We start from the raw sequence: 16,074 nt of genomic DNA, 5'->3' as shown, positions 1-16,074 counted from the left end.
TGTATAAAAGACACTTGTCCACAGAATATTTCTTCCATTCAAACCTCACCATCATGAGCAAGACCAAAAAGCTGTCACAGGACATCAGGGACAAGATTGTATACCTGCACAAGGATGGAATGAGCTACAAAACATTTAACAAAATGCTTGGTGAGAAGGAGACAACTGTTGGTGCGATTATTCGCAAATGGAAGAAATACAGAATAACCATCAATCGCCTCGGTCTGGAGCTCAGTGCAAGATTTCATCTCACGGGGTAAGGATGATCGTGAGAAAAGTGAGGGATCTTAAGGCAGTTAGGACCACAGTCACAAAATAAACCATTGGTAACACAATACGCCACCATGGATTGAAATCCTGCAAGGTTCCCCTCCTCAAGAAGGCACATCTAAAGGCCCATCTGAATTTTTCCAATGAACATCTCAATAATTCTGAGAAGGATTGGGAGAAAGTACTGTGGTCAGATGAGACCAAAATTGAGCTCTTTGGCATTAACTCAACTTGCCATGTTTGGAGGAAGAAAAAGAGTGGAGCAAAATCCCTCCTGAGATGTGGGCAAACCTGGTAACCAGCTACAAGAAATGTCATGCCTCTGTGCTTGCCAACAAGGGTTTCTCCACCAAGTACTAAGTCATGTTTTGCTTGGGGATCAAATACTTCTTTTACTCGCTGAACTGCAACTCCATTTATAACAACTGTATCATATGGGTTTTTTTTTTTCTGGATTTTTGGTTGATTTTCTGTTTCGATCATTTTAAATACACGTATGATAAAAATTATATACCCTTCATTTCTTTAAGTGGGCAAATTTACAAAATCTGTAGGAGATCAAATTTTCCCCATTGTAGAGGATATTTCAGACTGCTCTGTGCAATACAGGTAAATACACTATGTTTTAATTAAAGAAAGCAGCATTACTGACAGATCATTTATTTGAAAATACTAAATCTTTGATTTTTTTTATTTATTAAAATAATAAACATGTCATACTTGCCTGCTCTTTTGTACTTGTATTACACACAGTAGCCCCGATCCTGCCCTTCTCGGGTCCCTAGCTGGCACTCCTGGCTCCCCCAATTTAATGAGTACCCCATAGAAAACCACTTCCTATGGGGGCACTTGCAGCTTGGGTTTTCCAGTATGGCAATGCCCCAAAACATACCGCCAAGGCAACAAAGGAGTAGCTGAAGAAGCACATTAAGGTCATGGAGTGGCTTAGTCAGTCACCAGACCTCTATTCTATAGAAAATGTATGGAGGGAGCTGAAAGTTTGAGTTGGAAAGAGACAGCCAATAAACCTTAAGGATTTACAGAAGATCTGTAAAGAGTGGACCAAAAACCCTCCTGAGATGTGTGCAAACCTGGTCACCAAGTGCAAGAAACCTCCTGCCTCTCCACTAAGTACTAAGTCATGTTTTGCTTGGGCATCAAATACTTATCTTACTCACTGAACTGCAACTTAATTTATAGCATTTGTTTTTTGTGTTCTTTCTGAGTTTTTGGTTGATATTCTGTCTCTCATTTAAAATACACCTATGATATAAAAAAAATCTAGACCCTTAATGTATGTTTCCAAAATCTGCAGGGGATCAAATAATTTTCCCCACTGTATGTACCTTTTTTGCTTTCTCTACTATGTCCGTTGGAAACTCAATATTTGTAAAAAAAAAAAAAAAAAACACAAAACCGAAAAAAAGCTTCCAATTGCTTTCAGTGGGGGTGCTGCTCGCAGCTAATCACAGGATCCCCCGCTCAGGTTTTCACATATAATCGCAGCCAGGGTGCGTTTGCAATTGTAATTGCACCTTTCAGGTTTTGTTGCTTTTCTAGAGCAAAGTGGTAACAGATGCAGTTCTAATGCATTGTTACTGTGAAATTTTCAAGTCAGTAGCATCCAAACTCGTGATTGTGTCCAGTGGTTCCATAGAGAATTTTTATAATTTTTCTTTATTTTTTGCTCTGAAATTAATTTGTAGTTTCCTGGCATCGATTGATATCAGTGAATGAGTAGTTTATTTTTCTATCACACAGTCGTTGCCTTGGATTGACTTAGGCCCCTTTCACACTGGAGGTGTTTTTCAGGCGCTTTAGCGCTAAATATTGTGAATCCCAGTGTGAGGGCTTTCAGACTGGGGCGCTGGCAGGACATCAAAAAAATAAAGTCCTGCAAGCAGCTTACTCGAGGCACTTTAGAAGCCGTGTATACACTGCTCCTAAAGCGCCCCTTCCCATTTAAATCAATGGGCAGCCCCTGTAAAGCACCTCAGCGGCCTTGCGGGCACTTTCAACCCTTTATTCGGCCATGGCCGAAAAGCACCTCTGAAACCCCAGTAGAGCGCCGCTAAAACTATCTGCGCTTTACTGCCAACACCCCCGCGCTGTCAGTGAGGAAAGGCTCTTAATGTGTTCTTTTAGACATTCACATACATACTAAATGTTAATTTCTGTTTAATTCTCGGAGAAGTAGTTTAGCATAGGGTGACACTGTGAAAGTACTAGTATTGGGGTGCCATCGTCCTGAAAATAACTTATAAATTTAAATATTACGAGAAGTGGACTTTATAGGCACCCAAATAAAAAGACCTAAGGAAGAAATAATATTTTTCTTATTTTATTAAAAATAAATATAAAAGGAAAATTGAGGTACAGTTATTACAATAACATATAAAATGCGGTTGGCTAGTAGTATACCCTGTACATATAGAAAATTACATCACATAATGGCCACACTCATAGGCCAGAAACGGTCCTAAGAACACTGTCTGATGTAGGTATCAAATGAGTTGTGTGTCCAAGTCTAAATCCTGGTATATCAGAATTTTTTTAAATCGGAGGCTTGACCATGTTGCGTGTGGATCACGCTTCCTCAGGAGCAGCAGTTTTCATAACAGTAAGAGGCTAATAACGCACAGTAAGTGCCACGCAGCCTGGGCATTTGCACAGGGTTTTCAGCATGAAAATATATAATATAGCCTCAAAAAACTGAGAAAGTTAAACTTCAAAAGGCTTTCATAATAAAAATAGCCATCAAGGTAGGCAGGTAATCCCATCAGTATCTTAAAGGCGAAGAGAGGGATAATAAAAGACCCATCCAGGGATGTAGTGCCTTGTCAATAAGACACACGTGTCACCGCACAGCATCAGGTCATCATGGTTCGAGTGAAAACAGCAATTCTCCTAGATGCCTTTTTTGTCCTAGCAGATGCATATCAACTTTGCTGTTTGATCCCATGCTATATATATATATATATATATATATATATATATATATATATATATATATGAGTCAGCTGTTGTTTCTAAGATGGTCCCATGCTGTGTCCAATCAGAAACCTTACACAATGCATTGTAGCATACATTGCTGACACTAAAACTTTTTAAAACACACCGCCTGACTTTTGTGTCAACACATCATCATGTCCGTGTTGCCTAGGAGATGCGTGCGTTCCAAGCCTCAGACTCCACTCACGTGTGTCAAAATAGACGTAGGGAGCGTGCGCAAACCGCGCACTAGGTAGAACCTCCCCCGAAAGGGGTGTGTGCGTTCCAAACCTCGTTTCCAGCTCGCGCATATCGCAGTGATTCCAGGGAAAATAATGCGGCAAGCATTTGTATTGAGGTAGGTCATTTCCAGGTGTCATTACATCATCCCACTGCGCCAACAGGAAACAGATGAAACCAAGTCTCATTCTTAACTCCAATCAGGGATAAATAAAAATCTAAAACTGTGACACTAATGGAGCACTGGGAAAAATTAGAACCACAGGGTCCTTATACATACCAGGTGGTATTGTGCTCAGCAAATCCCGATGGGACTTTTTTTATAAAAACGAACAAAACCTCACGAACCGTAATACTATCATTATAAATGAAATTAACATGCAGCAAACGGGACCATCTGAGGAAAAACAAAGACAGCGATACATGACCAAGCAACAATATCAAGAATGATTATTCATCATTCCTAAATAAGCAATTACCACAAAAAAATAAAAAAATGTAATCCTTATGACTTGTTAATAAAAGCATTAATGTCTCAATCCTGGTTTAATCCATAAGGAAAATAACTCTTCAGCTGGTAAATCCAAAAGGTTTCCAACTTGGAAACTCCTCTCACTTTAGACTCTCCCCTCTAATGTTGGGTGAATCTATCAATAACCTGAAATTTAGTCCCAAAAGGGTTCCTACCATGTACATGTAAATAGTACTTGGGTACACTGTGGTTGGTGACTCCGGCCTTAATATTAGCAATATGTTCGTTCACCCTAACAGAAAAAGTTCTAATAGTGCGTCCGACATATTGCAATTTGCATGGACAAGGTATCAGGTATACAATGAATCGTGTAGTGCAGGTGGTAAAGCCCTTCATGTGATAGTCGATTGTAATGGTGGATGTAAACTTATCAATCTTACTGCAGCACAATGTATTGTGCATACAGACATTACATTTTTTCCAAGGATAGAAGCCCTTGGAATCCTGCATGAACACTGGCTTTACAGGTAATTTGACCAGATTGGGAGCAATACAACTTTTCAAAGATGGGGGTGCACCCCTATAGATAACTCCAGCTTTTTCTGGAAGAACAGGACCTAAATGTGGATCATTTTTTAGAACGCTCCAATGACAATTAAATATAATTTTGATATGTTTAGATTGAATGGAAAACTGGGTCACAAAGGACCATTTAAATTTATCGGGTCCTTTCCTGGTTTGTACTTTTTAGTTAGGGTAGACCTGTCCAAAGATGAGACCCAATGTATTTCCTCATCAATGGCATTGGGCAGGTAACCCTTATCCACAAGCCTGGTTTTCAAAACGGCAGCTTGAGTTAGGAAATCTGAAAGATTCGTACAGTTCCTTTTTGATACGTAACAAGTGGCTGTGTGGTACGGATTTAAGCCATGGACCAAAATGGCAACTATCCGTCGGAATATATCCGTTATGGTCGGTAGGTTTAAAGTAAGTCTTAGTAACCAACCGATGTTCCACAACAGATATATCTAAATCTAGAAAGTGTATCTGTGTAGAGCTGAGATCATAGGTCAAACTGATACCCATATCATTAAGGGTGACCATAAACTCGTGTAAGGATTCCTCCTCACCCTTCCATAGGAGGAGGATGTCGTCTATGTAACGAGCCCACAGCGCCAACTAAGGGCGCCGTAGGGCATAGAAGACATCCTCCTCCCAAGGGCCATGAAGAGGTTGGCGAGACTGGGGGCAAATTTAGCCCCCATAGCTACACCCCTCTTCTGTAAGAAAAATTGTTCTCCATACCAGAAGTAATTGCTTTCCATAGAAAAACGGAGCAACTCCATAATGTAAGTTTGTTGAATACCCAGGATAGTCCCCTTATTCTTAAGGAAATGTTCAACTGCTGCCAAACCTAATCTGTGTGGTATACATGTGTAAAGAGATGTTACATCTGCGGTAACCAATAAGAAATCTTGGTGGTAGTTAATACTTTCCAGTAGGCGTATAGGATCGCCTGTATCCTTCAAATATGAAGGGATAGCCCGGACCAATGACTGTAAATGAAAATCGATATAGCTACCTATCCGTGAAGTGAGTCTATACCGCTGACTATTGGTCTCCCTGGGGGGGTTGGTCGTATTTTTATGGACCTTTTAGGGAGATAGTACATAATCAGTATACGGGAAGCTACTAGGACGAGAAAATCTTTCTCTTTCCTATTCAGGATTCCTAATTGGAAACCCTTTTTAACCAACTCAATTAAACGGTTCCTCAAAACATTCATGGGATCACAAGGTAGTGCTGCATATGTATCCGTATCTGCAAGAATCCGGCACATTTCGGCATGATAATCAACTCTATCAAGGATTACCAATCCACCCCCTTATCAGCGGGTCTAATAATTAGATCCTTACATTCACAAAGAGACTTTAGATCATTTTCATTGGCCAGAATAGGCTGGACAAAACAAGCAGTTAACCCATGTAATTTTGCCCAGAGTTGGGCTTCAAGTATTCAGACAAAATAAAGAGCGTACCCAGTAATCAGATAAAATAAGAAAAAAGTACATGACATTTAGTTTTCTAAAGCTCAATTTTGTTTAGTAAATTTTTACATTTATTTATTTATTTTTTTCTTTATTGAAAATTTTCCTTGGCAGTACAAAATAGGGCCATTGGGGCATACCCTGGTCAACTGGTGCACGTAGTCATGTGCATAACATAATACTACTAACATTATCTAAAAGCTACATATTCTTAACTAAATACAATTACTGCTCAGGTAACACATGGTAGGATTTTGATATGAGATATTGTTTCTTGGGGGACTGCCTCTCGTTTTAAGTTATTGGCCCTGGACTCTATAGGGGCATTTGAGAATAAATGTAGTTGTTTTGATTTTTAGGCCAGCACCTCTGACTATCCATCTGGGGTCTAGGCATCAGCATTCAGCAAAGCTAGACGGAGATAAAAGAGATCTATCTGGGTTGATCCCCTGAGGGCTGATCATCTGTTGAGGAATCTGAGTCTGTCCACAAATGCCAGACCTTGTCATATTTTTGGGGCATGCGCGGGACAGATATGTTGCTTTTATAGAGGGGTATCATTGCGTTAACTAATTGCTTCCATGAGGACAGTGTGGGGGGAATGGTTGACTTCCACTTTAGTACTATGGCTTTTCTCGCATAGAAAAGGAGGATACCTATTAGGGTGCATGTTGCTTTGGCAAATGCCAGTTGTTCCACTAAGCCAAGGAGACAGACACTAATTGTCAGGGGAATAAGAATAGTAGTCAAACTATGAATGAATTGAGTTACCTCCCGCCAATAGTCCTGAATATGTGGGCAATCCCAGAATATATCCGGGATATCTGCAGGAGTACCAGAGCATCTCCAGCAGCCAGCCGACACGGCTGGGTATATGTGGTGGAGGCGCTGGGGTGTGTAGGATTTTGAATTGAATCAGTTTATCACTAGTAGCGTATGTGTAAAAATATGTGCAGCGCTAAGATATAAAACGTAAATAAATTTGATAAAGTAAACCAATAACATACAATAGCATAACTAAAAATCGTATACTGTGACATATAACATATTGGTTCAAAAAGAAAGTCCACAAAGCAAAAATTCTGAAGTTATTTCTCAGTGAAACAAAAATCCAGGTAGTGACATCCAACGGCGATGAGTGGTTATTTAAAAGTAAAAATAGATATGTGAATAAGTGTCCAAGCAATGAAGTGACAAGAGGAATCCACCACCATAAGCAATGGTGCTTACCAGAAAGCATGGACGCACACAGGTATACACCCTTTGAGTCAAACAGGCTTCATTATGTTGGTCCTAAGGATCCAGATTCACAGCAGCGATGGAGACTCCAGACAATCACAAGAGCATTGGCTGTAGCCAATATGGGGCAAATGGAGGAGTGCACCTCACCAGAAATTTATAAAAGAAAGGGGCCACATAGCATTATTCCGTTTGGAATGTTTGATAAAAATGGAACATAAGAATTGCACTTACATGCTCCGAATGTAAAACGAGCAGTATTGAGCAATGTTGGCGGTAGTGAGAGGATCAGCATGCGATCCCGGCGTGTTCCCGATGCTGATCCTCTCACTACCGCTAACATTGTTCCATTGTTTTACCTTACCAGAAACCCCTGTTTCTAGGCAGTCTTCCTAATCTGCCTCTTCCTACTCCGGGGTGATCTTCGGTCTTCTCTCCTCCTCGCGTTGTCTTCTGAGTAATGGGGCATGCTGTGTTTTGGGAACTGTTTCACAGTGCGTCCCATTCACAAAGTGCAGCTCATCTCGTCCACCGAACCAACCTGGATTCCAGACACCTCACTCTATCTCCGTAAGGCCTCAGCCAAAGGCTCCATTTCCAAGGCAAACAGCGCAGGGGAAGGAGGACACCCCTGTCTTGTTCCCTTCCTAATTGGAAAAGATGGCAAAAGCCTACCATTTTTTTCGTTTAATTTGGTCCTTGGGAGCCTTGTATAATAAGCCGATCCATTTCCGGAAAGCTTGCCAAAGCCTTCCAGAACCTGCATCATACAAGACCATCTAACGGTATCGAAAGCCTTTTCGATGTCAAGGGATACCAGGACCCGGAAGGCATTCTTCTCTGGTGGGAGCTGGAGATGCGTAAAGACTTGTCTAAGATTTATGTCTGTGGACTTGCAAAGCATGAAGCTGGTCTGATCCATGTTGACAAGGGATGGTAGGACCTTTTTATGATTCCATTGGCTAGCACTTTGGTTAGTATCTTAAGGTCATAATTCAGCAGTGAAATGGGTCGGTAGGATGAGCAGCAAGTGGGGTCCTTCCCTTGCTTGGGCAGCAGCACTATATGTGCCTGATACATACTATCTGGCAACCTCTCAGATTCCAAGCAATCTGCGAACAACTGAGTTAGTTTGGGGACCAGTATGGCAGCGTGTGTTTTGTACCATTCCCCTGGTAAACCATCGGGGCCCGGAGATTTATTGTTAGGCAAGGAGTAGATTGCTTTTTCTGTCTCTTGTCATGTTAAGAGTTGATCTAGTGCAGGGGTGGCCAACCAGACAAAGACCAAGAGCCACATTTTTTACCAAGTTACCGCAAAGGGCCACATCATACGCATGGGCACACATGAACATCACCCCATCCCTCCCTCATACACACATACCTTTGCTCAGCTGGATTTATTGTAAATGTCACACACTGTTTTAACACCACAAAGACCACAGGCCAGTCATTTTCAACAATGAACACTGTGTGCACTCTCACACAGACAAACTCTGTTTAACCAAATCCATAAACAATAATATAACAATTTACAATACATACATGAAAAACTGCCCACATGCGCATTTGACGAAAATACTGTAGCGACCCTGCAGTAATGTTGAGTGTTACAATGTTTATGTTAGAGTTCTGTGATTTCCCCTGGTCTGGATGCCTGGATGTGAGAGCGAGGGGGCGGTGGAGCAGGTGAGAGAGAGCGCGCCTGGGTGAGAGAGTGTGAGAGGAGCACAGCGAATGAGTGAGTTGATGTATAGACAGAGTTTGCCCTGTTTTTGTTTTGGCGTGGTTACGGCCGACAGTAACCAACTTCTGCAAGACGTTCGGCAATAAAAGGAAGTTTATTGAAGAACACCTCATTATTCATAACGTGTCCGGTCGGACGCTACAATACCGTGTTGAATTTAAGAGAAGCAAAACTTGGATATTATAGCAACCCTACAGTATGTGCTGAATGTCTTAATGAATGTTATACTGTTTAGAGACTTAAATTGGAGTGTTATGATTTTCCATTGTCTGCGAATGCATCAGTATAGATGAGAGAGCAAGGGGGCGGGGAAGTGAGAGTGAGGGGTGAGCGGACGTGTGTGGCAGTTCATTCGACTACTTATGGTCATTCTTGCACGTCTGGCAGAATGCTACAATATGAACGTAAGAGCCGCATGGAACCGGGCAAAGAGCCGCATGCGGCTCGGGAGCCGCGGGTTGGCCACCCCTGATCTAGTGTATCCCTGTCCTACTCGGATAGGAGAGGTAAGGTGAATCCCCCTAAATCCTCCAACATGGCAACTACCGAGTCAGAGAATGGTTCATCATACAGTTTATTGTAAATAGATTAAAATAACTGACTTTGTTTTCAATCAAAATACTTTTTAATCCTGTCGCAGTTTGGTGCTGTTGATTTCCAGTATCCTCTTTATAGCAACTTTCTGTCTACATGCTTATACTTCAGCGATGGCTGAATAGAATTTCTCAGCGTGGGCTTACTATGGGCTATGCCTACATAATGTATGAGTAAAATGGACATTTGCAGTCTGCATCGGAAAAGGCAGTATGACTGAATTTATGATTTCATGGCTATTTTTCAGAGAATATGAAGGATAACACAAAAACGTTTCTTTTACTCATGGTTAGTGTTTGGCTGAAGACCTTTATTACCAATCAACTGTGTTTACTCTTTTTAGATCATAATCATAACAAACTACGCAAATGAACCTGATCAAAAGTTTACACACCCCAGTTCTTAATACCGTGTATTGCCCCCTTTAACATCAATGAGGTCTTTTGTGGTATTTGTGGATGAGGCTCTTTATCTTTTCAGATGGTCTTAGCACAACGCCTCCAGTTCCTGTAAATTCTTTGGTTGTCTTGCATGAACTGCATGTTTTTAGATCTCCCTAGAGTGGCTCAATAATATTGAGGTCAGGAGACTGAAATGGCCACTCCAGAACCTTCATTTTATTCTGCTGTAGCCAGTGGCAGGCCAACTTGTCCTTGTGTTTTGGATCATTGTCCTGTTGGAATGTCCAATACGTCCCATGCGCAGCTTCTTGGCTGGTGAATGCAAATGTTCCTTTCAGTATTTCATAATATACTGCATTCATCTTGCCATCAGTTTTGACCAAATTTACTGTGCCTTTTGTAGCGCACACACCCCCAAAACATCAGAGATCCACCTCCTGCGTTTCACAGTAGGAATGGTGTACTTTTCATCTTAGGCCTTGTTGACTCCTCTCCAAATGCAGCAAAAGCTAAATTTCTTTATTGTACATCAGGGATATGCAATTAGCGAACCTCCAGCTGTTGCAAAACTACAAGTCCCATCATGCCTCTGCCTCTGAGTGTCATGCTTGGGGCTGTCAGTCTTGCTATGCCTCATGGGACTTGTAGTTCTGCAACAGCTGGAGGTCCACTAATTTCATATCCCTGTCGTACATCATGGGACACAGAGCCTAAGTAATAACTTAATGGGTTATGGGCCACCTTCAGGCGTTGACACTGGTATACCCAATACAGAAAGTTCACTCCCCTATATAACTCCTTCTCCTTCCAGGGGTACCTCAGTTTTTTTGCCAGTGTCTAAGGTGTTTGGTCATGAGTGAAGATGTGCTCTAAGGAGCTCCAGGAGGGATCCATGCTGGATTTAAATAACCTCTACAACCGGATCCATCTAAGCCACTGTGGCTACAGGATGATACCCGGGCCTTGCATAGAAAACAAGGTTTTGCCTGTAAGCCTCTCTTTTGAGGGCTGGACCCGAGGAACCAAAAGAAACACTTTTTTATTTTTTTTGGTCATGCTACATTAAAGTTGCTCCTGAGGGCTGCTACACAGGTCCAAGGGATCAGAACCCATATTATAGGAATCTGGTCTTTGAAGGTTTACTAACGCTGCCCGCCTTGATGGGTGAAGTTTGGCTGCTTTCAGCAGTATCCTGCACTGAGGAAAAGAGAAAAACTTAGGAACGGCAAAGTCCACCTATGCCTTTTCTTCCATATGAAACATTGTAATGCCTTAAAATCTCCTCTACAGGGAGTAAAGATACACATACCCTTTCAGCGGCTCTGTGTCCAGCTACAAACAGTGTGTGTATTGCAGGAGTGGGTTCATTATTGAACAAGGTGTCCTCTCCCCCAAAGACTTTTATGTTTACCTGCCTTATATAAGCCTTTTTTTGCGAAAACAAAGAAACCAGCTCCCCCATGAGGGGACCTGCCAAGAGCACCAGGTCGGCTGCAGCCTCCTCTCCTTTGGGTCTGTTTCACAGACCTGAATACCGTGCCGCCGCGTGTGGGCTGAGGTTCAGCTTGAAAAAAAAAGACAGGTCAATGAAGGGAGCGTGGGCCTAAGGCAGTTGGCGTGTGCGGGACTTGGCATCCACATGAAGCACACGCTGGGACTCCAATCGGGCTTACACGCGAGAAGTCTCCTATAAAGCAGACGCTCTTATGACTAAGGATTCGCCAAATGGTTTTTTTGGTGCCGAAACAGATACCGAAAATAAATCTTCCTTGATCCCGAAAACCGATACCGAAACAGCACCGATACCGAAATGGACTGTTTTTAAAAAATATTTTTATACAGGAGATGGTCAGAGACTGTGGACATGCTACAGGAGATGGTCAGGGACTGTGGACATGCTACAGGAGATGGTCAGGGACTGGGGACATGCTACAGGAGATGGTCAGGGACTGGGGACATGCTACAGGAGATGGTCAGAGACTGTGAACATGCTACAGGAGATGGTCAGAGACTGTGGACATGCTACAGGAGATGGTCAGAGACTGTGGACATGCTACAGGAGATGGTCAGGGACTGTGGACATGCTACAGGAGATGGTCAGGGACTGTGGACATGCTACAGGAGATGGTCAGGGACTGTGGACATGCTACAGGAGATGGTCAGGGACTGTGGACATGCTACAGGAGATGGTCAGGGACTGTGGACATGCTACAGGAGATGGTCAGGGACTGTGGACATGCTACAGGAGATGGTCAGGGACTGTGGACATGCTACAGGAGATGGTCAGGGACTGTGGACATGCTACAGGAGATGGTCAGGGACTGGGGACATGCTACAGGAGATGGTCAGAGACTGGGGACATGCTACAGGAGAAGTTCAGAGACTGGGGAGCTTTGTGGTTTTATGTGAGTGATTAACTCCATGCATCACCTATTCGTGTCTATTAGCAGACATTTCACCTTTTATATGTATATTTGTGCCCACTGTCCATATTTGAAATATTATTTCTCTTTTCTTACGCAGGATCCCTTTGCTTGTCAGACATTAGGTCCTGAGGAAGCAAAAGCGAAATGTCGTCCTGCCATATTCAAGCAGTAATAGGGACTAGTACACTTACTATGTGTTGCTTATTCTACTGGAAGGCAATACCAGTGGTTTTTAATGTTATATTGTCATATTTTTATATCTATGTTCAATAAATTTTCGATTATTATGTTGTATTCCTTTTCTGGTACCTACGAAGTCCGCTCCAACGTTCCCTTTTTCTAGCAAATTTTTATGGATGTGGTACCCCCTTGGCTCTTTCTTTATATATATATATATATATATATATATATATATATATATATATATATATATATATATATATATATATATATATATATATATATATATATAATATATATATATATATACCTAACATCAATAGTATGCAAGCTCTTGCAGGGGATAATAAGGGACTATATACAAGATGTTAGTAATGAGAAAGATATCATTAGTAGGAATCGGCATGGATTCATGAAGAATGGTTCTTGCCAAACCAACCTATTAATCTTCTATGAGGAGGTGCGTTGCCATCTAGATGAAGGTCCGTAGACGTGGTGTATCTGGATTTTGCAAAAGCATTTGACACAGTTCCCATAAACGTTTACTGTACAAATGACGGTCCGTTGGCATGGGCCATAGGTTGGGTACATGGATTGAAAACTGGCTACAAGTGCGAGTTCAGAGGGTGGTCATAAATGGGGAATACTCGGAATGGGTCAGGGGTGGGTAGTGGGGTCCCCCAGGGTTCTGCGCTGTGACCAATCCTATTTATTTTGTTCATAAACGACCTGGAGGATTGGGTGAACAGCTCAATCTCTGTATTTGCAGGCAATACTAAGCCAAGCAGGGCAATAACTACCCTCACCCGGGCCAGTTTTTCACTAGCCTTTGGGGAGGGGGGCATCTTAACTGTGGGCTTTGCTGCTTTGTGGCTTCAAAGCTGGCTGCCCACAGCGCATGCATGAGCCATGCTGCACTTTGTGAATGGTCCCTTAGCTACCAGTTTCTTACCCCCTCCCCTCTCCTTCCTTTCCCCTGAGAAAATAACCTACCAAATGTGGCAGAGGAGGGTGAGAGGAGGACTTAAACAAAACCTCCCCTTTTTTTGGCGAAGCTCCAACTCAAATGTTGGGCTTTGCATGCACTTGAAGTTATATGTGGCGTCTGATGGGACAATCGGTCAGATGGATACTTATATCTGATACGTAAATGTTTGGTTTAAAATAAACTATGTATCCTAAAATGTCTTGAGGTGATTTTGTATACGTCTTTTATCTGTTTTTTAATACAGTGTTTCTTTTTTTTCTTGTTTTTTTTTTTTTTTTATTCCAGAGATGCTTCAGTTTGTTAGTAACCAGGTTGGCGAATTTCCTGACTTATTTGAAGATCAGCTATGTTCCAGCTACCAAGGAAGTACTGCAATGGACAGCACTTTGCCCAAGACTTATAACCAGGTCCAGCCACAGAACTTTCAGACATCCGCACCACAGCCTCCAGTAGTGTCTGTAAAGGCTCCTGTTCAAGCTGTTCCCCAGAGGACCACTCCTCTCCTTCAACCACGACCAGTAGTCCAGTCCCAGCCTCATTTGCAACAGCAAACAGTCATGTTAACGCCAACATTCAGCACAGCTCCCCAGACGCGAATAATACAGCAGCCGCTCATCTACCAGAATGCTGCAACCACAAGCTTTCAGGGTTAGCATCTTTAATATTTTTGTGTTGTCTTATTTGTTTAAAATGATGCGTTCATCTAGTTGATCTGTTATATACTTTAGCTTGCTTGACTTGTGCATAATTGTACTGATATCTACCCATAGTGGAATTGTAAAGTGGCTATACAGGTATAAATTAAAAGAAAATTAAATAGATGAAAAATAAGTATACAAACCCAAAAACATAAATTGAATATATTGCAGCTAATCATTACTTTTGAGGTGGCTGCATTCGCCTGCTACTTTCAGGTGATTAGTTACTGGTAATTCTTTCACATGTTCCCTGGACATACCCCTATAGACATACACCACTCTATACGACCTCAGTTTTTTCCTATTTTTAGGTTATGGACCTCTTCTCCCTTAAGCCAGCTCAGCAGGGACCAGCCATTAATTCATGTATGGGCAGGCTGGTTGTACAGAATTTGATCTACTAATAGACTTCTGTACAACCAGCCTTCAGTGCTGCTCGCTATAGCTGGCAACACTGGTCAGTGTGTTCTGAGGGGGTGTGGGGGGCAGGGGTTACATAGCAGGAGGGATTCCCCCATCCACCTTGAATGTGGTCCTGGTTGAATAAAAAAGAAAACTGATTAATATATGTCTTTTACAGAGAAGTTTTCTGTGGTTAACTGGACTTTTTTATTTATTTTTTATATATTTTCATTTGCTCTCACAAATGATAAGCTTTTTGTCCACTGCGTGACTATGCTCACTTCTCCACTGTATCTATGGAAGGAGACATAGTTTACACCCTGGATGGACTTCAAGTAAACTTGCTATGACTGCCCTTTGTTCATCACCATTACCTAGGTGGTGGAGAGTCTAGTAGTTTATAGAGGAAAGATAACATTTGGTTATGCTTTCAGTTCAATTTACAAGAAGTGAACGAAGCGCAGTAAAATACTGCATTTCTGGCAAGAACAGCAGTTCTTTTCTGTACTTGCTAAAATATTCTTGGCCTCACAGAAGAAAAGTAATGCAGCCACTGTATTTTAGGACTGGTAAGTTGCAATATATAACATTTTTATTTTTAGGGTTAGTTATCCTGTAATGGCACCTCTTGCTTGGTCTTTGTGCCCTTCATATTATCCAAGGCAGCCTCTGCTGACAGCCATAGAGCCCATCAGAGTGACAGATAACCAAGTAAATATTTGATCTGTTGTCACTATTATGAGTTTTTAAGCATGCTGATCTGGGTGGACCACTGAAACTTGCTTAGCTGGCTACTGAAAAATGGAAAGACATTAAGGTGACATGCCAGTAACATTGATCCCTCACCCCAGCCCAGCTAGCTTGGACCAGGGACACAATCAGGGCTGCTGTTAGAAATCACGGGGCCATGTAGAGCCTACTTGACAGGCAGGGGCCTAGCTATAGGGGTCGCAAATGCAACCTGGCCCCGTGCTATAGGTGGTCTGTGCGGCTCTCCTGTCACATTTCACTACACCTGGATAGGAAGGCCGGCGGGGCAGCATATAGATGGACCAATCCCAATTCTGCAACTGCTGAAAGCCCTGCAGGAGCTAGGTCCAGCCTGGTCCTAGTTGTATCCATTATGTTGATAAGCGACAATCAGTCATCTGTACCTAGGACCGCCAACTCCACCCCCAGCTCTCGCTTCTTGCCTTAAGGAAGGTAGAAGAAATGCTCCTTGCCCCAAAGCCACTCCCACCTGGTAAGCCACAAACGCAATCCACCCTACACCCCTCCCATCATGCTGTTCACCTACCATCACGGCCCCCCCCCCCATACTGCCCTCCACTGCCCCCTCTCATCACGCTGTCTCACCATACTGCCCCCTACCATCACTCT

At 42.4% G+C, this 16,074-nt stretch overlaps 1 protein-coding gene across 2 annotated transcripts in view; it reads left to right on the top strand.

The window, feature by feature from the left end:
• Positions 1–16,074, top strand: part of SREBF2 (sterol regulatory element binding transcription factor 2) — a 96,334-nt gene that overhangs the window by 18,247 nt on the left and 62,013 nt on the right. For both annotated transcript variants that reach the window (XM_077452521.1, XM_077452522.1), the window contains exon 2: positions 13,880–14,242. In XM_077452521.1, coding sequence (XP_077308647.1) covers positions 13,880–14,242 — 363 coding nt within the window. The remainder of the gene's footprint in view (positions 1–13,879; positions 14,243–16,074) is intronic.

This window comes from Lithobates pipiens, unplaced genomic scaffold, assembly GCF_037356315.1.
Source record: "Lithobates pipiens isolate NorthernLeopardFrog02 unplaced genomic scaffold, aLitPip1_a1.2 Scaffold_23, whole genome shotgun sequence".
Classification (NCBI taxonomy): Eukaryota; Metazoa; Chordata; class Amphibia; order Anura; family Ranidae; genus Lithobates; species Lithobates pipiens.
The sequence above is the reverse complement of the archived record's forward strand: the minus strand, read 5'-3'. Positions and strand labels throughout refer to the sequence as shown.